A 22,579-nucleotide genomic window follows, 5' to 3' on the forward strand; every position below is an offset into this window, starting at 1 on the left:
CGTAAGGGTCTGGTGTGAACTCTTACAGTGTTAGTTTTCTCTGTTATTCAATGTTTTTACATTTACAGTAGTTTATTATTACACTGGGCATTCTATGGTATAATTAACTCTTTTTATGCTTAAAAAAATCTATATATTTACATACAGTGCGTATGGTCTGGAACAGATTAATTGTATTTACATACAATCTTATTGGGAAATTACGTTTGGGTTGCGTCCAGAGTTTTGGAACGAATTACAGTCATGACCAGAGGTACCACTGTACTACAGGAAAAGCCAGTCCTATAATGACGTATTAAAACGTAAATGGATGGATAAACAGGAAGCCTTTTTAATTGAGCCAGATTGCATTTTACAAACAATATCTAATGTATTTAAGGACTTGTCAGAAATTCGAAAAATTAGGTATAAACAGTAATTTGGCTGTAAAAAAAACAGGGTTTATTGTACCTTGTTTCATTTTTTCACTTGTGTATTTATATTACTGTAATTTTTTTTTTCTCCTTTCTATTTTTAGATAAAGAGTGTGTGTGGTGTCCTTCAAACAACAGCATGTGACTTAAAAGGATTATTTTGTTTTATTACACAAGACGGTATGTCTTTGTGTATTTTTATTTTTATGACCTTCCATAAACCAAGGAGCAATAAGGAGCTGTTATCATTGTGGCCGGCTGACGCTAATTGTGACTTTCTACCCAGTGAACTGTTATACTTATTAAAATGCATGCTGGCTCATCATGTACTCTCCCACTGCCCACTGAGTTCAATGCTGCTACATGTGTACAAGGTCCAACTCCCTCTGTGACATGCATGTATGGTTTAATCCTTAAAATATATAACAGACCAAACTTACATAAATCACAGGGTCCACTCTTTTTAAACCAATTTTGCTGGAGAATATTAATGTGGTGACAAAATACATTTAGAAAATAAAAATTGCTTCATATGGTGCTCATCACACAAACATGCCATCCACCGTGCCAAGTAACGCAGTCTCTGACGGGCGTATCTGTGACCCTCCATCAAAGTCAAACTTATTGCATACAGTACGTGTCGACGGCCTACCTTCAAGGTGGACTCCCTGCTCCGCTGCACACTTATCAGCTTCACTGGAAATTGTGCAGGAAGGGCGTTCGTCTTCACGGTGCAGCCAGGGGCCATGGCAAAGCTAATGTTTTCGACTTTTAAAAGAGAGGCCTTGAACAGACCTGTAAAGAAAAAAAAAATGGTTAAAGATTTGATAATATCATGAGGATGGCATCTGAGAAACGTCATGAGGACTGTGCTTAGATGACTTACACTCCATTACAATGTTGGACTCAAAGGTTTTTAGAGGTAACATCTAGCATATATGTTGATAACATCTTGAACAGTTTCTCATTTTGGGAAGCTGGATGAGCCAATTATTGCTTGGGCACATTTATGACCCTACTAGATCAGATTGATAAGTGATGCTCTAGGGTGTGCAGTTCTTTTTAGGGGGGGCTGAAGGTTCTGCATTGATTTGGTTGTAACTGACTGCATAAGAGTACTTTGCTATAACCTGCACCCTGATTGGTGTAAAGCTGCTGCTGTGATACTCCGTCTGTGACATCAGAAGCATGGATTTAGCCGTACAGGTAAAATTTATGAGCCTCTGGAAGGAGGATAAGTTTTAGAAGCAGGAACACCCCTTCTCGTTCCAGGAAGACAGCCTGGTGGAAAACAGGTTAATTAACGTATGAATAAAAAGTGTAACTTTCTCTCCTGCCTGTTCTGCTACTCGGTCTAATTTCCTGGGGTTATAGATGTAAAAGAAAGTTGGAAATATTGAACTACAGTAGCAATCAACTCTGACAGTTGCCAGGCTAACAAGAATAAACATACCAGGGCCATAGATAGGGTATGGGGCATTCTGTTCAGGTCTACGTAAATAAAGAGCCTGAAAGGGAAACCAGGTCACCCCATGAACCTAACCACGGCAAAAGAAACACTTGCAAAGTCTTACTCAAGACATAAACTTTAATGACAAATTACACCTAAATACGTATTACAAATACTGTCTCAAAAACATATACATGTTTGTAAGTAAGAAGATATATACACTCACTGTATCCAGCAGGGGGTGCTAGCTCCTTTGTTAGAATAAGTTCTTTTGTAATTGTGGCATTTTACATAACCCGAAACTATACTGTATAGATATAATATAAAAAGGCGATACCCCTCCCTCAGTGATACAGCAGTAAAAAATAACATAGGAGAAATAACTTAGCTTTCTTTAATGACGGTTTACGTGGCATAACAGATGAGGAAGCCATGACAAGACCTTTGGGAGTGGGGGCCCAATGTATAGAGTCTGCCATTTTCGTCGCTGCACTGCAAAGGATTTTCAGGATCGGATGATGGTATCTCCCATTCGTCCGTCGGCTTCAAAGGTGTGCCGGGCAATGTTCCAAGGCTTTAAACTCTTTCCCCATGTGCAGGCTCCCACTTAGGTAAATCATGCCATTCCAAACAAGGAAAAGAAGATCCAATGTCATGCTGACTCTGACATACAGAAATAGTACAATGCCCATTTTGCAGTTGTCCTTAACTTGTCTGGTCTTGAAATGCTTTGCCTAGCCATTCTAAATGCTGGGCCCCCGTACTAAATCTGGCTTTGTGTTAGCTGTACATGTGAGAAGAAAAGAAAAGCAGATTTAAAATATCTGCACAGAGCACAATGACATATTAAACTTCTAGTCTGATTACACTCACCAGCCACTTTATTAGGTACACCTGTTCAACTGTCTGTTAAGCACTTTGAGCTACTTTTTTGTATGAAAATGTGCTATATAAATAAATGTTGTTAACAAAAATTATTAAATCAGTCAAACACATGGCAGCAACTCAATGCATTTCGGCATGTAGACATTGTCAAGATGACCTGCTGAAGTTCAAACTGAGCATCAGAATGGGGAAGAAAGGGGATTTACACGACTTTGAACGTGGCGTGGTTGTTGGTGCCAGACCGGCTGGTCTAAGTATTTCAGAAACTGATGATCTACTGGGATGTTCACGCATCCTGGGGTTTACAGAGAATGGTCAGAAAAAGGGAAAATATCCAGCAAGCGGCAGATTTCTGGGCAAAAATGCCTTGTTGATACCAGAGGTCAGATGGGAATGGCCAGACTTGAGCTGATAGAAAGGCAACAGTCACTGAAGTGCAGCTCTGAACGCACAACACCTCAAACCCTGAAATAGATGGGCCACAGCGGCAGGAGACCAAACCTGGTGGCACTCCTGTCAGGTAAATGAGGCTACATTTCACACAGGCTCACTAAAATAAGACAATAGGAGATATGGAAAATGTTGCTGGTCTGACAAGTCTCAATTTCTGCTGCAACATTTGGATGGTAGGGTCAGAATTTGGCATCAACAACATGAAAGCATGGGTCCATCCTGCCTTGTATCAACAGTTCAGGCTGGTGGTGTAACAGTGTGAGGATATTTTCTTGGCACACTTTGGGCCCCTTATTACCAAATGAGCCTTGTTTAACATGCCACAGCCTACCCGTGTAGCTGTCCCTTTATGACCGCAGTGTTCTCATCTTCTGAAAGCTAATTCCAGTAGGATAACACGCCTTGTCACAAAGCTCAGTTCATCTCAAACTGGTTTCTGGAGTGTGACCTTAACTTCAGTGTACTCAGATGGCCTCCAAACTCACCAGGTCTCAATCCAGTACAGCACCTTTGTGATGTGATAGAATGGGAGATTCATATCATGGATGTGCAGTCGACAAATCTGCAGCAACTGCGTGATGCTATCACGTCAATATGGACCAAAATCCCTGAGGAATATTTCTAGGACCTTGTTGCATCTATCCTAGGAAGAATTACAGCAGTTCTGAAGGCAAAAGGGTTTCCAACCTGGTACAAGCAAGGTGTGCCAAATAAAGTGGCTGGTGAGTGTATGTGTTACATAATTCAGAAAAGTGCGATATGTGCCATACAATACAATTTATTTTTGTATAGCCCAAAATCACACAAGAAGTGCCGCAATGGGCTTTAACAGGCCCTGCCTCTTGACAGCCCCCCAGCCTTGACTCTCTAAGACGACAAGGAAAAACTCCCAAAAGAAACCTAGTAGGGAAGAATGGAAGAAACCTCGGGAAAGGCAGTTCAAAGAGAGACCCCTTTCCAGGTAGGTTGGGCGTGCAGTGGGTGTCAAAAGAAGGGGGTCAATACAATACAATACACAGAACAGAACAAATCCTCAATACAGTATAAAGATTTTAGAAGTACGAAGTACAATTTAACAGTAGATGACATAAGAAGATTTGGATATGTTTAGAGTCCTGGAGACCTCATCCATCAAGCTGCCTCCCCATTTGGCCATTCCATGGCTGAAACAGCGCTGGCAATAGATTGTGGAATGACAAGTTATTATAGATGGCCACGCCTGGAAGGCTGCATGCAATTGTTCAGTTAAAGGCCTTTAGTTCTTAATTAAGGCTTCTGGCATGTTATGAATGATCAAGCTACTTAAAAACAGTGACGAGCATTCAAGATACCATAAAAATATTTATTGGTATTATTCATAAAAATAATTATTAATACTTAACACCACATATCTCTTTATACAGAGCTGTAGGAATTTATAGCTTGAATTACTTTACATGAAGAGGGCTGAGAAATTTAGATAAGCCACCATCTGCTTTATGGTTACAAATGAACATGCTAATTATCTTGAGGGATCAACAAAGAGAAATTGTTTTTCACTCTATTCATTTCAAAACGTTATCTTTAGGTATGAAGAGTTCTTAGTTTTCTTTCTGTATGCACTACTGCCTGTGTTTTCAGTTTCCAAAGGTTTTGTAAAAGACAGCTAAATGGATCATTTGATTATGAAATTCTGTGTGGCCCACCTTGCATGGCACTGTACTGTAAGCTATAAGGCTGCTAGTTGTCAAGTCACCTACCAGTGCACCAAAGTATCAACAAAGTAACCGCTGTGGACCACCAGGGGGCGTACTGCTCCCCAAACCCCAACACAGACAGACTGAGACACGTTCAACACACCACACGCTTTATTCAGGTGGGGAAGCGTGGACTGTGGGTCCCCACTTCACAGCACAGTACAATAACATGGTACAATATAATATAAATATAGCCCTTCTTACTTCTCTTTCTCTCTCTTCTTCTGTTGTCTCCACTCCTCCTCGCAAGCTTTGTCCTCCACCTCCTGGAGTACTGGCTGCTGGCTCCTTTGATAAGGTCTTGTTCCGGCAGCACTTCTGGGTGTGGCCGCAGCACCCCGATGGCGCCCACGGAACCCAACAGGGCCGCACCACACTCCAGCTCCCATGGAGCCCTGCGGGAGTGCGAGGCATCGCTGAAACCCAGGGGGGCTGCCACCTGGCACTCAAGGGGAGGTAATGCTCTGGATGCACTCCAGCGTAGAGGTGTCCCGGCCAAAACACCACACCACTGTATTCTGTAATTTCACATTTTTCTGGATGAAAACTAACTAAACTTAGTTAAAAAAAAAAAAACTTCTGCCAACTGATTCTAATTTTATCATTCTGCATTTTGTAAGACCTTTAGGTATATATGCAGAATTACATATCATAGTAGACTAATATTTCATAAAGTTGTGGTTAATGATGAAAAAGGGGTACTTAAAAGAACTTTACAATTAACACTGATTGTAGTTAAAATGACCGGCCAGCCCAGTGGAGCCAACTGTAAACATGAGGATCAGAGTGCAAAAGAAAAAAAAAATGGCAGTGGGGGCTCCTGACTGAGGAGTCAGAATTGTACATTGTTGTCTCTAACAGAAGGCTCCTGGCCCACCAAAGGGCAGTATTATGGCATATGGGGGAATACCTGATAACAGTGAAGCACAGTGGAGGGTCCAGGCAGGTTTTGTGGTTTCTTTCCACAGAGTTCATGAGTTGATTAAAATTGATGTTCCCCCTCACTGCCAAGTAGCACATGCAGGTGTCTGATCAGTCCAAACTTCATTCTGCAGTATGATAATGAACCCAAACATGGCTAAAATCTTCAAAAGAGGAAAAGGGAATTCCGCAGATTATCTCCTAATTTTCACTTCACTGAGCCAATAAAGCAGGCAAAGTCTGCAGTGAAGCAGAGGCAAGTGAACAAGACGCATGCAAGGATCTTCAGAAACTGCAGGACAGCCAACTGCTTGGTAACGTTTAGGCAGACTCAATATTGAACTCTTTGAGGGTTATTTTTGGTTTAACTGTGCTTTCTAGGAAGTGTATTGCTTAATAAAAATATTCATGGCATTGTTTTTGAAAGCAATTCTCGCTTTACAGCATTTTGTTTTGCACAATACTGAGATCAGTCATTGTAATTAGTATACATACACGCCAGGGCGGTGGTTACTCTGTCATCTGTGTGGAATTTGCACTTTCTCCCAGAGCCTGGTTTTGCTCTCACATCCCCAGAGATGGATGTGGTAGACGATGAGCTCTCCGGTTCTGCAGATTTAAGCTCCTGTCTCATGCGGTCCTGTATTGGATCAAGTCGGTTTGAACACGTCATGTTTTATTGTACAACTAAGCTGGCTATGCTATGTGCAGCTTGTCATCTTATGATAAGAACTTAATCACATTAGAAGAGGACAGCGTTGAACTTGACAAAACAGTAATCAGTTCAGTCTGCTCAAACAAGATTAACAGCAGACCTGATGTTTCAGAAATGGTGGGTTAATAAACGCGATAGCTGTTGCTTTATTATAATGCACAGACACCAGAGGTGAGACACTGGCAGCCGTATTTTAATTTCTGAATGTCTTGTTGCTTCTACTGCTTTCATTCTTTTTTTTTTCCCCTAACTGGCAATGGCAGCTTCCTCACACTTTGTATAATGTGACCTTCATTAGTCCCACTTGCCCCCTCCACAGCACACCAAACTCCCTACATGCCAAAAGAGTCATTTAAGCAAATCTCAGTCATAAAAAAATAAAAACAATCTAACATTATAATTATTCTAGTGTCACAATGTTTCCAAATATATACATTTTCTTATTCATTTCATCGAGTTTAGGTGCCCAGCACTTGTTGTAACAACTATAAAATCCTCTGGGATTTTTTTTTAATCATTTTATAAGGGCAAGCGGCAGAATGAAGTTTTCCTATCATGAAGGATATACTGGAAATATAAATACTGACCCTCCCTGGAAGCCCCTCCATGACTGTGCCCATTGAAACAGTCCATCCGTTCCATCCTTTGGTTATGCAGTGCCCAGGCCAAGGCTGAGAGTAAATAAAAGGTCAACAAACTTCAGACCACAGGGGATTTTCTAAGTCAAATATCCAATGGGTAGTTTTTAATTTTAGGAAACAGTTTCATAGCATTATAGGTGGTGGCCTCAAGTACTCTATCTGCTGGAACTCCTTTTATTCTTGCAATGAAGTCACAAGAAACCATAATGTTCTTTGGTTCATTCCTCTCCTAGTGGAGACAAAAAAAAGGTTACTACCTTTAAATTGACAAAGGAATCACTTTTGCTAATGTAAATAATGCTAGATGCAAACTAAAGACATGTGGGTTAGGTGGATTAGCTATACAAAACTGTTTGGTATGTGTGTTCACTCTGTGATGGACTGGACTGTCCAGGGTTTTGCTCCTGTCTCGCACCCTATGCTACCTGGGATGGGCTCCAGCACCCCCTGCAAAACTGTTCAGGACTCAATGGGTTAGAAAATGACTGATTAGATGAGATGCATATGCAGAATAGAAACTAACAAAAGCTTCTCCGTATTCTACATGGCAGGTTTATACGACTATATGAACGTTTTAAAGGAGCACACACATTTCTAGGCATCTGTTTTTTCCAAGTTTGCCGTAATGAACACCTGGGTCAGACTAAAAGATTAGAGGAGGCTGTTAAAATCAACATATCATTCATGGACAAATACAAGACCCAAAAGTAACATTCTTTCAATTTACTTACTAATGAAGTATTTTTTGATGTACAATGTGTTGTAAAATATAATAATAATTTCAGTACACATTTTGTTTAATTTGATTTTCAACTTGTCTATAATATAATCTATCATCAGAAGCAAGCACATACTGTATGTAGAAACCACAGCAGTCAAACAAAATTCATATTCACTTGTGAAAAAGGCACAAATGTGCTCTAGGAAGTGACAGCTCTGAGGCATAAGTACTAAGAGCAGTGCCACCATGCTGCCCAGTACCTAAGGGGTTGTGCAGAATTCTTAAGAGTAATCCCTACTGCCATATTTGCAAACACTTTCGTGATTTCTCCAAACTCAAGATGGAATTCGCTCATCACTAGTAACCTGCTGTAGTAAAATCACTGAATTGTACCACATCAGCTTCTGACTCTTAGCAAACTTGTTAAATGTGATATTGGTGATGCACTCTAAAAGGCATCTGGAGCCTTATTTAGCCACCTAATTATGATTTACCTAACATACATTTTACATATATGCCACAGGCAACTGACACTTCAAACCTATTGTTGCTACGGCAACAACTCCCAAGCATGTTGGGTATTTGAAGGTGAGGCTCATACTGTTAGGCAATCCCAGGTATTACAACAGTTCTCTCTATTGCACTGTGCATATTGTTGTGGTCATACTTCTGGTTTAAAAACAAAGCACAGGACAGACTGCCATCTGAGAGAGACAGTGGTGATGACCATGTCAGTTTATGTGGACTGTGAGTAGTAGGATTATTTCAAAAGTGTGATGTGGTCTATCAAGACTGTTAGACATAAGGGACATTAGTGAGTCTCCGTTAAATGAAATGGCTACTGTGTGTGTTTTTTTAAACCACTGACACAATAATACCAGGCCATGTGCTGTATAAACAATTTCCAATTTGTAAGAAGTACTGTAGATTTGTGATATAAAACCAGCATACAAACTATGTATCAGCTATAAACTGCTCTTCTGATCACACATTGAGAACTTAAACTGGGCTGATTCTTGTCACAGGCCAATAAACTGATACATCTCCAGTATAAGGTGAAGTAAGCAATGATTCTTACAATACAAAAATGTGAATAACCCTTACATGGCTGTTTAATAGAAACAATTTAAACCAAAAGAGAATTAGGTGGCAATCCTATTAAGGTCTGCAAGAGAAAAAAAAAAATACTATACAGTACCTACAAAAAAGTAAAAAAGAATAAAAACATTGCAACTCTTTAAGCTGTGATTGAGAAGTTAATAAATAACATTTTAGAGAACATATACAAATACATATTCACAATACAAAAATGAGAATTAATTATTAGATGATATTTATGTATATTGTACCAGTTATAACGTATAACAAAAGATGCGTGCAAAGCCCTTGCTTTAGGCCTTACCTCTCTGTCCAGGCCAAGTGCAGGTGCATCCGTTTCCAGGCAAATGTGCTCCAAAGGAATTTGCTTAAGCAGCTTAAAACGCTAAGAAGAAAAAGAAGCTTGTTAAAACACATGGAAATATGGAAATGGAATATCTTTAGTCTGACATTCTGATAGGTCATGACTGCTTGAAACAGGACAGGATTCTTTATGAAGCTTTCCAGGTTTAACAAAGTTTCCAGAACAAAATGAAAATCACAATGTAACGCTAGTAGCTACATTAACAACACTGTTTTACTGTCACTTGTTATTTCTAGATATGGATACTGCATGGCACATTTAACATCAGTTTATCTTAGAAAGAGCTGTATAAACAGTTGAAAGTCGTTAGGGTATCCCCGTCATACACAGTAAAGTGTGAATTTCCTTTAAACCTTCACTTATCATATATTTTAGCCTCACTTTATAAATACAGAAGGATATAAAAGTCTGCATCTCCACATAAATGAGTGGCTAACCAATTTACCCTTTTCTTACATTATATAAAGTGTAATGGAATAATTCATAAGACAGTGTGTTGCACTGCACAATTAAAAGGAAGTGATTTATTTTAACCATCACCATTAATGACAGAAAAATATTTGCAAACCACACTGGATTTGAATGCAGCAGCAGACAGTATATGCACATGCTGCCAAGTACAGAGAATTATTTTTCTTGCTGGTTACTGGCACCATGGAAAAAAAATCAAGCATGGTGTGGTGCCCAGTACTTCCGCCACACCGGGAAGTGCTGGGGGGAAGAGACTTGAGGGCACCCGGTGGACTTCCGGCTTCTCCTTGGGAGCTTCCGCCACACAGGGGTGTGGCTACGGAGGTCCTGAGGATGCACCTGGAGCCCATCCGGGGCACATAAAAGGGGCCGCCTCCCTCCAGTCAGGGCGAGAGTCGGGAGGAAGAAGACGAAGCATGGTGGAGAGGAGTGGAGGCGGACCAGAGACTTGAAAGGCATTGTGTTGTGGCCAGGACTTTTGAAGGGGTGATTGGTGCTTTGTGCACTGGGTTTGTGCACCTTACTTGATTTATTATGTTTAATAAACGTGTGGTGGACTATAATATGGTGTCCGTCTGTGTGTGTCCGGGCTGCGTATCACAATGGCAAATTTTATAGGTATACAATTTCTGTGGTTACTGTATATATACATACACCCACACATAAACATAAGAAATATATGCATAATTCAACTAAAAACTTGATTTTTCAGTACATTCTTTATTAGAAATGTTAACAAAGTCGTTTTGTGCACTGTACTTACCTGGTCATTCCTTGCTACTGCTGGTGGGAAAGAGAAATAATATCCTGCTTGCACTCCTTCCAAGGCCACTGATGGCCTCCCTGCAAAGTTATGCAACAGAGCATGTTGAATTCCTGCAAGACAGAGGAAAACAAAGATAAAATGCTAAATAGAAATGTATGCATCTGCCTTGAGAAAAATAAAATCCATTCAGACAGCATTGCAAAGATTTATCCAATGCACATCATGATCTCCAACGTATTTCAGTCTCTGTATCTCTAATTATCACTTGTGCACTCCAGTAGACAACGAATACCTGACCCTTAATGACTGATGGCAGCAAATGGACATACACTTTCTGAAAGCCAGTGCCAACATCCCAGCTTTAATTTGGTGCCTGGTGGGAACCCAGACTCACTACTTCTGATGAAATATGAATATATATTTGAGAAAATATGCTTTTATTTCAAACAGGTTTTACATTATACATTGGAAAGACATGTAGCCTTCAAATCTGTGGACTAATGAAATAGCACTGCACAAGTATTTACAGAAAATAAAGGTTTCTTATACTTTTGCTTGTATCTTTTCATGTAATGCCATAGTAATGGGTGCCAAATACTACACTTCATTGCACCATAATTTTTAAAGTAACGCATTCCTCAAGATGCTGTTGTCAGTTCTAGGTAGAGGTAATATCTCAGACATTTAGTTGTGTCTCACCTGCTTGTATCTTGAATTTGAAAGATTTCTGCTTGGACTGTCTTTATCCAACTCTATAAGTGAACTTATTTTTTAAGCCTGAATACACCACTCCCTTATATTATACATCAAATGCCATTCAGTTTGGACATATTACTTACCTTTATATGTTTCTGACACATTTACTTCTGTTACTATGGGTACATGCCGGCTGGAAGCTGCTTATCACCACTTAATCAACAGAAAGCTTATAATGGCCATTAAGGCAAATAAAGACTTGGGTAAATAAAACCCGTTTACACTCACCATGTTCTTTAAGAACTCTGATGGTTTTGCTTGCAGCAGAGCGAGAGTGCACATTTCTGTGGGTATTTTAAAAAGCAATCAGCCATCAAGCAATTTTATTATGTCGTTTTAAACAGCAAATTCTCCATCAAATGTTACACCACCCCTCCAAAACATGCATTAAAGTATTCACACCAACTGGAATCTAATTACTTGAACTTTCATTTTTTTCTTTAGTACAAGTTGGCACCGTGGTTAGCTCCAGAGTTCTGGGTTCAAATTTATGTTAGTCCATCACAGGTCCCATTCACACATAAACACCTGAAATTACAATTGGGCCAAGCTAGAGTTGCCACTGAACCTGAGCCTTCATATGTGTGGGAAAGGGGGTAAGGAAATGGGGTACCTGGAAGAAAACCCACACACAGAGAAAATGAGTCAACTTCCCACAGTATTTGACTGGATTTTAATGCAGGATGCAAGACCATAAAGTAGTCATGCTAACCCAATGCACAATAACTAAACAAATAAGCAAGCTATAAAAGAAGACTTGAAAACTCCCATATTTTGATAATATTAGTTTATAATAAAAAATAAATAAATAAAAAAAAGACTGCTGTAAACCATCTTCATGCCTGCCTATAAGAGAAAGACAGCTACATCATCAATCTGGAGGGACAGAACAGATTCTACCTACCCTGGCCACCAAATCACATTGGCATTCTCAGTAAAATGCCCCGGTGCACAGAACATCTGAGTTATCACTCATTGCCAGTGGCGTCTAGTTTAGTGATCCCTATGCTTCTATTACTCTAATCTGCCCCAACTAAACAATACTAAAGGGTGAAAAAGTGGAAACTCTGCCTTCATGGATTCCATGCAGCTATCTGAGGTGGTGTGGGTGTGACTGGCCCTGGCAAACTCCAAATAGGATGGCTGACAAACCTGAGACAGTAAATCACTTGACTGGCTTGGGACACTGTTGTGAAGGATAAGCTGGTCTAGCTGGTTCAAATTAGTGTGTTGTTACCGTGACTCTAGCCAAGACAGACTGCAAGTCATTTTTGATTGAAAATGTTAAAGATGACTGAAATTTCTTCCAATTGCTCTCTATAACTTTTCTGTACGCAGCACTGACTAATGTTTTGCAATGCAGACATTTCTATGAAAAAACAAAAGATTCTTGTGGATACAATTTATCAGGATGTCATACAATTTTAAACTCATCCACAACTGCAGCAATCATGCTTTAATAAAGACATTGTATAGACTTCCTCATTCCCAATGTTGTAAAAAGTTAAATAAATAAATAAGGCAACTTACACTGGCAGCTCAAGATGTCTGGAAATCTCAAGTTGCTTTACGAAAACCTTTAGCTGCTCATCTTGATCTTCTTCGTGGTGGACAAGCCAAGGGGTGAAATCAAGACCAATCTAAAATATTGAAAAAGTCAGCTCCAGTTTCAATCCACATTAATAAGCACTATAAAACATCAACGATCCCAAACTATTTTTAAAAGACATATTCTTTATAACATTTAACACATTTAAAATGCTGATGTTACCAAACCTAAACAAATAATGCACTTTAAACTGAAATCATTACTTAATTGTTTTATTAATGAAAAGCACTGGATGTATGATGATTATGAAAAGACAGAAGTTCTTTTAGTGAGTGGTAACCACTAAGTAAGGCAACGGTGAAACCTCGTTTTCAAAGGCCTTCAATTTTAGTTTGGTTAAATCCTTCTGAAATGATGACCGAAATTTAAGCGCAAGTTGCCACTTCTCTGTCCTTTTCTGTCTATAAATGTAATAATGTACAGCTTGTCTGTAAAATTTTAACAATGAAATAACAGCTCATTTCAAATAAAGTGGCAAGGATTATAACAAGGACTAAGAATATAATCATATAAGTCCAGTTCTTAAATCACTTAATTGCTCCAGACTATGAATACAATGGTCGCAAATGCGGCCGAAAATAGACTTTGCCAATTTCCGTTTCTAATTAGATCGCCAGTGGCGAGTGAAATCAATGAAACTAATTATATAGCAATAAATACAAAAGGCAATTTTTGTTTTTCAATCATTGAGCAGATGTGCCGTTAAAATATGTGTCTGTGCATTTTGTTGTGCGATGTCCTCCTTGGAGATCCATGAACTGCATTCCACTAAAGGCTGGTTTATACTTGACAGCAAAAATGACGTCAGACTTGGGAGATGAACGTGTGAAAATGTTTCTAACTACACAATATTCCAAATGGTGAATTTCAAGGAGTTGCTGGTAAAGGGCTGAATGCAACACAACAGGTCATCAAAATGCAAGGAAGACATTAAAAAACATTTAATATTCAACTGCCCATCATGCAAGTCCCCTGTTATGAAGATATCTGCGCTCCATGGAATTCAGTTGTTCCTTTGGACATGGCACATAAGGTGTGATTGTCACCGATCTCCTTGTGTTGACACATCTTTACGTGCCGTTTCACTTTTGATTTAACGTATGCTCCATGCAAACTGCCAGCCCGTCCGTCAGTAATCTTGTATGCGCAGCTGCCTGCCTGCTGTATCCTCACACACGGTGATGTCACGATGCCTGCATTTTAAGGTTGCAGGTGTATTACATGTTATTGTCGTTTTACTGGAGTGCACTGTAACTGACGGTGGACAGCGGACGTTGCTCTTCTGTTTGCAAAATGAACACTGGACAGCTAACATTGAACTAAACCAATAAAAATAATCTATTGTCACTTTTTCTTCACAGTGCCTTTTTGCCCTATCCATGGAAAAGACACTTGTTTCCCCGACTGGACCACTGTCTGGACGTTACAAAATGAACACTGGACAGCCACAATTCTTCAAAATGTATTTTAAAAGGATGATGGCTCACTTAACACCAGAAGAAAACCAAATTACAAAATTCACTGACACAGAAACAGAGCCAGAATAAAATATGCTGTTCTTAATGACTATAGATGGTGTGAAAGTTATCATGACATTCAGTTCCCAAATCAAGACAGACACAAAAAGTACATGAGGAGGATGCACAGAAAGAAAAGAATTAGGCACACAATACATGGAGGGTGGGAAGGCAAGGGACTGTAAGATTGTTATTGTACACATTTAATTATTTGGCACCTAAAGCAAAGCTACTGGCTTTTAGGAGCCTGTTGAGTTTATAACCGCTTTTTAAAATTAACTTTCTCATAAAAAAAAAAAAAAAAAATCACCAATGGTTTAGCACCTCCTTATCTTAAAGAACTTATTAATTTTAGAACTATTGGGCAAATATTGCATAACAAGCTGCAAGCCTGTTTAAAATTTCAAGGATCAGCAATCCTAGGGTAGGAGGTAGAGCCTTTGGTTATAGTGCCCCCTACCTGTGCAATTAAATACTTACCAATATTATTCTAACATACATTTGTGTATATTTCTTTGCACATACTGCATGTTGTTTGTTTTGTGTTTATGCTCCATGCCATTTAGCCATATCACACCATACTAGTAAAATGTTGTTGAACCTGAACTATAACAAAAACTCAGAATGAGCAGGGTGATACAAAACCTGAAAATGTGATTTTTGTTATTCCACAACATAAACAAAGTTCTGTTTAGAATGAATCTTTGCTAAAATACACTTTAAAGTATAAACATTGAGATCTAGTGACTGACTGACCAAGGGCAGATAATGTGGGTCCCACATTCCTTCCCCCAAGGTATTTGTTACTCTTCAGAAAAAAAGTGAAATGTAACACAATCTGAAAACCTGCCTACATTTTTAAAGTATAGGCAAAGTCACTTTACACAAAAATAAAGGATTCCGAGATTCATTTCATTAGCTAAAAAACACAACTTACCTCACCAACAGCCACAAGTTCACATCTGTATTTCTGAAATAAAGGCAGGGCAGGTTCCAGGTCCTGTAATAAACACATGCATTGGAGACAGAGGTGTAATGTAATTATATAAGCACAATGGTTTATGTACAAATCTCTAAAAAGAAGCCTATGGACTGATTTCAATTTTGTAACACACAAGTCCTGCTAATAAATTTATTTTGAGATCTGTTCATTCCACTCTGGTTTTCTCTTCTCTAAACTGGGCTGGCGTGACAAGCTGTGGTACGAGTGTGCGAGTACTGCTGTCCCATTGAAGGTTAGCTTCAGCCATGAGCCTTTTGTTCCCAGGGCATACTCTACTTCCCTTTGTCCACTTAACAGAAATAACTGGATGGATATTTTCACTTGAAAGATGCCAGCGGCTATACATCATTACTATATTCCACCAACGACTATGTAAATATACCAGCAATGTGGGTACATAATTTGAAATTGATGACACATATTTACCTTACGTACACTGAAAATGGTACAGATAAAAAGCAGTCTGTGAATAAAAGGTATTTAGTAATGATACAACTACTACTAGGAACAAACCCATATCTGTCTTCACACACAGTATTTACAGGTCTACACAGTTTTCTAACAAATATCCTACTTCAATCCACATCCTTCCTAAAGAATTTACTTGAAAGTAAAAGCCTTCCTTTATAGTGTTAAATCTGCCAGTTACTGACCGTGTGCAGTCACCTCCCTCTCCTCCCATAATGAGTGGGTTTTAGTCCGATTTTCTCTTAACATTCCAAAGACATGTATGCCCAGGCTGACTGGCACCTCTGACTCTGCCCTGTTTGTGTGTTGAAAGTGCCTTGTGATGGACTGAAGCCTTATTCAAGGTGGCACCAAATATTGTTGGGAAAGATCCCAGCTTCTGCAACCTTGAACTGCATTAAGCAGATAAGACTTAACTTTAGTTTCAGTCTCTTCTTTCAACTTTTAGTAAAACACCCTGTTGTGATGTGCATTGGTTTTCTTTTTATTTTTGGAACAAAAATCTGGCAAATTAACTATTTTTTCTAGCTTTTTAGAGGATTTTGGGATCACAGAAATAATTTCTGTTACTACTTTTTTAATTCTTTTGTTTTAAGGTGGTTAAAATATTTGTGTCTTCCCCAAACTATTTTCAAATTTTCTATGTATATTTACTGTGGAGTGATGTTTGGAGTGACTCTACGCATGATGTCACAAATCAGGAGGTATAAAGTTAAATCTTTTAGACTTCCAGATTATTCAAGTTTTCAGATGCAAACCAAACTCTACGCGTGTCTGCTTATTGTTTCAGCCTTTAAACAGTACTTTTGAAATTTGACTACGAGTTAAAACTTCATCTTGGTTTTGACACTAGGCTTCATTTACTTTTCTAGTTAAATCAGTGTAAGTGTAACTTCTGTTGGTGTTAGGCCAGAAGATGAAATAACAGCCCAAATGTATCAAAACTAAACATTAATAATGATTTGCTATTTATTCCCTGCATAAATTGAAAATAAATTGATCATTTGGGCAGGCCTGCTTATACCACTCCATATGGATGCAGGAGCTGAACCTGCATGGGGCACTAGTCTGATATAAAGCTCAGTGGCCCATGAAGCTCTGAGGCAGTAGAACTACCCAGTTAACCACTGTGCCACATGAGATTTGAATTTGCACATAACAATATACAGCAATAAATACATTGTAAAACAAATGAATAAAGTATCTAAATTATTTGATATGAGAATATTCTATGTGTGATACTGGATTGAAAACTTTCCTTGAATGTTAACACTTAAGGCAAATATATGAAGGTTACTTACCTGCATTGTCACACTGCGCTGATTCGTAGCAGAAACACGCTGAATTGGGTGAATTCCAAAACATGGAGCTACATAGCTTGGATACCTAAAACACACAAAGACAAAATATTACCTAAACTGTAAAACTGTATACTCAAGAATCATTCAATTGCTTAAAAGAGAAGCTTTTAAATTTGCCCAAATGTAAGTAAACACTAAGGGAGATGCCAATTTATTACCTACCTACAGCAGATGTTAAAATTTCTGAAAATAACTCCATAAATATGACCTATTTAAATTCTAAGAACCAAGGGCATTAGGTCAAGTCAAGTCAGATTTATTTATAAAAGCACTTTTAAAACAACAGGTGTTGTACAAAAGGGCAACAAAAGAAACACAAACAAAAAAGAGTGTATGAAAAGGTTAATAAAACAATCAATTAACAGCTTCCACCTCAATCTTACACACAGTGAAAGGCAGAAGAGAAGTAGTGGGTCTTAAGCCAAGTTTAAAAAAAAAAAAAAAAAAAAAAACCTCAATACAGGAGGAAGATCACCAAATGTGGAGAAACAGATCATTCCGAAGCCCAGGAGCACCAAATGAGAAAGCTCCATCTCCCCTCAACTTCAGACAAGATCGTGGAACTACAAGGTGTAGTTATCCAGATGACCTCAATGCCCTTTGTGCCGCATTTTGTACCAGCTGAAGGCGCAACAGAGCAGATTTGGGCCATCCCACATATAAAGAGTTACAATAGTCTAGCTGAGATGTGATAAAAGCATGAATACTGATTCCAAGACCTTCTGTGAGAGAAAAGATTTTAATTTTGAGATTTGCCTGAGCTGGTAAAAACTGGACTTTACTACAATGTAAATTTGTCTATCAAACCTTAGTGACGGCCCAAAGATGATACCCAGGTTCCTGACATTATTATGAATCATTGCTAACAAAGAACCTAAACCGAGTGTCAATTTCAGAAGTGGGTAACGAAGGACCAAGAAATAATGATCTCTGTTTTATTTGCATTTACTTGTAGGAAATTTTATGCCATCCACTATTTACTATTATCAAGGCACCCCATCCACTTTTTACTGATGAAATGATGTCAGGTCTAACTTTGAGGTATAGCTGGGTATCATCGGCATAGCAATGGTAAGCAACACCATGTTGCTGAAAGATGGTCCCCAGGAGAGTAAATACAGGGCAAGTGGAACCTTGAGGAACACCTTGTATGAGAGGTGCTGGGTGAGAGAAGCTCTTCTATGCATTATGCATTTTACCCACACTCCCAGTTTTGTGACCTGTTTAACAATGTACACATCACAGGCAATGGAAACAGATGGGAAGCCAAAGGTAAGAGAAAAAATCTGCTATCTATTTCTAAACGAACAATGCCAATGTTTTCGGTATAAAAAAATAAAAATGTTTCAATTTAAATTGAACTAAGGGATTGGTATGCCAGGCAAAGAAAAATAAAACATAACAGCTACTGGGGAAAAATTGAACAGGCCAGAAACCAAGTGCTACAACTAGCAGCATGTGTTCTAATTTTGACCTTAGACACTCAGATGGACAAAGAATTGAACAGTTAAAGATGGTGTCTTCTTGTAGGATGGGAAAGAAATTTAACTAACTAAGCAGAATAAATAAAAAAAAAAGAATCAGAGTATACATAACATACTCCTGTTTAAGAAGCATTAGCAAACATGCTTAAAAAGAAGCAAATGACACAAATAGTTATGCATACCACTTAAATAAACTCTGACAGTTTTAGTTCCTCTAGACATCTTCTTACCTTTGGTGCAAGTGAATCATTTTCTCAAATTCACCTGCTTGCTCTGTAACTGAAATAAGTGCCTTCACTTTTGCCTAAAACAAAACAAATATTAAAACAAATGAGAAATTACAGTGTTAAATCACTGTTCAGACTGCTGATTAAATCAACTGCCTATTAGTTTGGCTTCAGTCTGTCTGGATGTTTCATCTTCTCTGAGAAAGCACATGGCAATGGTGTGCAAACTGTAGCACACAGGACCAAGAATCCACTGGGACCATCGGAGTCAGAAGTTTGGGTCCCATCTTGTCCTGTATGGCCCTAGAAAGCAACCACGCTAAATTTGGTCCAGATCAGTCAAAGGGTGTAGGACTGCAAATGGAACATACAAACAGACAAACATATATTTTATATATTATATACAGTTCTTTAAAAATATATTTAGAACTCTGCATTGGTAGGTCTGTTTCATATTTGGCTTATATTCATTTCTTCAGACTACTATTATTATTTTTTTTTTACTTAAATCAACTTATAATGTATCATGGTCACAGCAGTTCTTACACTCCGATACTGTGAATCAGTGGTAGAGTCTGACCAAGCAGCCCTCGAGTCTTACTGTCCAGAATCTGAGGGCCTGGGTGACACTTACCATCACACAGACCACTCACACACACTAATGCTCACATCAGCACAGTGCCAATATTGGAATTACTGTGTCTCTAGAGATGTGTTACGAAAAGCCACCCAGACTGAGAATGTACAAACTCCACATAGACAAGGACAGGGCGTAGGATTCAAACCAAGAACACTGGATAATTTAGGCAGCAGCTCTAGCCACTGTGCCACAGCTTGGAGAAAACAAAATTTATAACATTGGTAATCATACAAAAAGGCAAAGAAAACATAAATATTGCATTTATGCAAATTGTGAAATACCTACTGCTTTTGCTCTTTCAATCACATCATCGAAGTCCTGCAGGAAAAAAAAAAGAGTTTATTCTTTTTTTATACAGTAAAAAAAGGTAATTTCAAATTGTTGTTTTTGGAGATATTCAAGGTGACTGTTGATTTGATACTTGGTGCGTACCAACAGCAATTTAAATCAAAAGTAAACTAAATGCACAAAGAATGTATTGCATTACTCAAAATAGAGTTTGATCATGAAAATACTACTTCTAGTTGACCGCATTATTTTTCCATTCTCTATTAGTGATTAGCTTGAAAGGTCAACTTTATGACACAACTTGGCTAACAATGTTTTCTACATTCTCTGCAAAATCAGTAGCTTACAGGGTTTTTTAAAAAAGACATTGATTTGTTTTAGTGTATCATACCTTTGAAGATAAAAGTAAGGTTTACCTTTTTCTGAACGTATTTATACAAAATTGTGTGCTGTGATTTTAAGATCATTTAAAAGATAAAAGATATTTTGCTTACTGGCAGCCTGTCCAGGTATTGTTCCTTTGTTGTGTCCTATGATTGCTGAGATCCACGACCCCACCCTGAGCAAGCGGGTTAGTTAAGATGGATGGACGAATGTCTTTATTTACTTTACCATTGTAGAGTGAAATATAAAACATGGAATATCCTCAAATTATTTTGAGAAAACTCAAAAATGCAGATTGATAGAGAAGACACCAAACGTTGCACAATTCCAAATTGAAACAGACTGTAAAATGAATACATTGGATGGAGTGAACAAATCCATGGCAAAAAAAAACTATTAACGACTGGAAAGTCTCAACACTCAATTTATTTGAGCCTCCTGTAATGTTTATAATATGGGTGGCATGGTGGCAATGCAGCTGCCTTGCAAAAAGCATAACAGGGCCCATGCCCTGGGTGCCCACTGTCTGGCCTTTGCATGTTCTCACTGTGTCAGCCCCCTCACAGTCTACAGACATACACAGTACGTCAGGTGGACTGATGTGGGTAACGGTGTGTGTGTGTGTGTGTGTGAGGCCCTGCACACAGTTTTTTCATTGAACTTGTTTAAAATGATTTGTATTTTTCTTTATGGAGAACTGTTGCAATTTTGTTTCCTAATAATTGTATCACTGGCAGCTGACACTTCGAAGGTTTCTAACTCATATTTTAGAGAAAAGCCAAGCAAAATGACACCTTTTATTGGCTAACTAGAAAGATTACAATATGCAAGCTTTCGAGGCAACTCAGGCCCCTTCTTGCCTGAAGAAGGGGCCTGAGTTGCCTCGAAAGCTTGCATATTGTAATCTTCATAGTTAGCCAATAAAAGGTGTCATTTTGCTTGGCTTTTCTCTACATTCATAATGGCTAACACGGTACAACACCCTAGTACTAACTCATATTTTGCAATGGGAATCTCGAACTTCCCCATTCACACCCCGCTCCCCCTCCAACGGCGATGACCCTTTCGATGTTATACTTAAGGACTTCGCGAAAGAAATAAAGCGTCAAAATAATAAAAATCAAACTTTACATATTCTTGTTTTTCTTTTGTAAATAAGCGAATGTAAAAAAACAAAGTTTTTCTAATGCCTGTGCCTGTGGCGGGGGTATAAACAGCTTTTGGTGCCACTCTTCGTTCTGCACTGTTTATCCAAAAATTGTACGTTACTTTGTAACGACCGAAAGTGAACCGATGTGTATTTCTATGCCTCTTTAATCCATTACATCTTGCATGAAGAAGGGGCCTGAGTTGCCTCGAAAGCTTGCATATTGTAATCCTTTTAGTTAGCTAATAAAAGGTGTCATTTTGCTTGGCTTTTCTCTTTAATCCAGAAACTGACGTTTTTTTTTTTTTTTTTCAAACCAAATACCCCGTCCATTTAAAGCTTAAAACCTACCAGTTTCCGATACAGTTAACAATCAATTCATGCTAATAATAAATGCATCTGAAGGATGAGAAAGACAACCCCACCCTAAAAGCAGCGCGTCGCTTCGGCGCCGGGGCACTGAACACCTCAAGTCCGCTAACGCGAGTGCAGCAGGAGCGCAATGCCTGAGCGGGACTTTGAGGGCCAGCCAGTCCTGGGCGGGGCTTGATTGTGATTGGGCTAAACAGGTGCCCGTCAAACGTGGCTACCCGCCCGTCTCACGACGCATCCTTCACTCACGCCGTCCATTTCACTTCTGGCCGACTGTAAAACTACTTAAAAAAAAAACAAAAAAAAAAAAAAAACAAGCAGGCCGCTGGGACACTCGCATTCTCTCCGCCACTGTTCCCCAAAAGCAGATTTCAGCCCTACTAAGGCTACTGATAGAAACCGACCCACTATCATTTTAAGCCCTGCCACGCTAAAAGTTTCTGCTTTAAATAAGGAACTAAGAATAACCACACTTAACATCTTCACTGCGCCTGCAACGCGGCATCATCCACCGAGCACGTTCATCAAATATTACTAACCTCTCGAAACTCCTCCGCCGAGATGTGGCAGTGACAGTCCACATACCCAACACCCGCCATAGCTGACTGGGGCATTGTGGGAAGTGTAGTTTTAGCGCAGCATATTTTACGTCAGAAGGTGCACGCCGAAGGAGCGCGCCCATGGAGAGG

At 39.0% G+C, this 22,579-nt stretch overlaps 1 protein-coding gene across 4 annotated transcripts; it reads right to left on the bottom strand.

Annotated features, from left to right (window-relative positions):
- Positions 1-1,123: 1,123 nt before the first annotated feature.
- Positions 1,124-22,516, bottom strand: LOC114665958 (putative deoxyribonuclease tatdn3). 4 transcript variants are annotated; one of them, XM_028820643.2, is made up of 10 exons: positions 22,430-22,516; positions 19,985-20,017; positions 19,063-19,136; positions 17,289-17,373; positions 15,454-15,516; positions 12,921-13,030; positions 11,619-11,674; positions 10,632-10,744; positions 9,338-9,418; positions 1,124-1,208 (listed from the first exon to the last, which is right to left on the bottom strand). In XM_028820643.2, exons 1-10 carry the CDS (start codon positions 22,502-22,504, stop codon positions 1,185-1,187), a joined length of 714 nt encoding a protein of 237 aa, XP_028676476.2. In that variant the 5' UTR covers positions 22,505-22,516; the 3' UTR covers positions 1,124-1,184. The 4 variants fall into 4 exon arrangements, with proteins under 4 accessions (XP_028676476.2, XP_028676475.2, XP_028676478.1 ...); XM_028820642.2 differs by lacking the exon at positions 1,124-1,208 and adding an exon at positions 6,946-7,443 and having other exon boundaries at positions 22,430-22,515; XM_028820645.2 differs by lacking the exons at positions 1,124-1,208; positions 22,430-22,516 and adding exons at positions 6,946-7,443; positions 21,870-22,025.
- Between the last annotated feature and the right edge of the window lie 63 nt (positions 22,517-22,579).

This window comes from Erpetoichthys calabaricus, chromosome 15, assembly GCF_900747795.2.
Source record: "Erpetoichthys calabaricus chromosome 15, fErpCal1.3, whole genome shotgun sequence".
Lineage (NCBI taxonomy): Eukaryota > Metazoa > Chordata > Cladistia > Polypteriformes > Polypteridae > Erpetoichthys > Erpetoichthys calabaricus.

What these genes read in the sequence shown, in the direction of transcription:
- LOC114665958 (XM_028820642.2), bottom strand. Translation starts at nt 22,504, where the DNA reads ATGCCCCAGTCAGCTATGGCGGGTGTTGGGTATGTGGACTGTCACTGC. An exon ending in CGGCGGAGGAGTTTCGAGAG is followed by an intron (nt 20,018 to 22,429) that starts GTTAGTAATATT and finishes TTTTTCCTGCAG; the next exon opens with GACTTCGATGATGTGATTGA. An exon ending in TGATTGAAAGAGCAAAAGCA is followed by an intron (nt 19,137 to 19,984) that starts GTAGGTATTTCA and finishes GTTTTGTTTTAG; the next exon opens with GCAAAAGTGAAGGCACTTAT.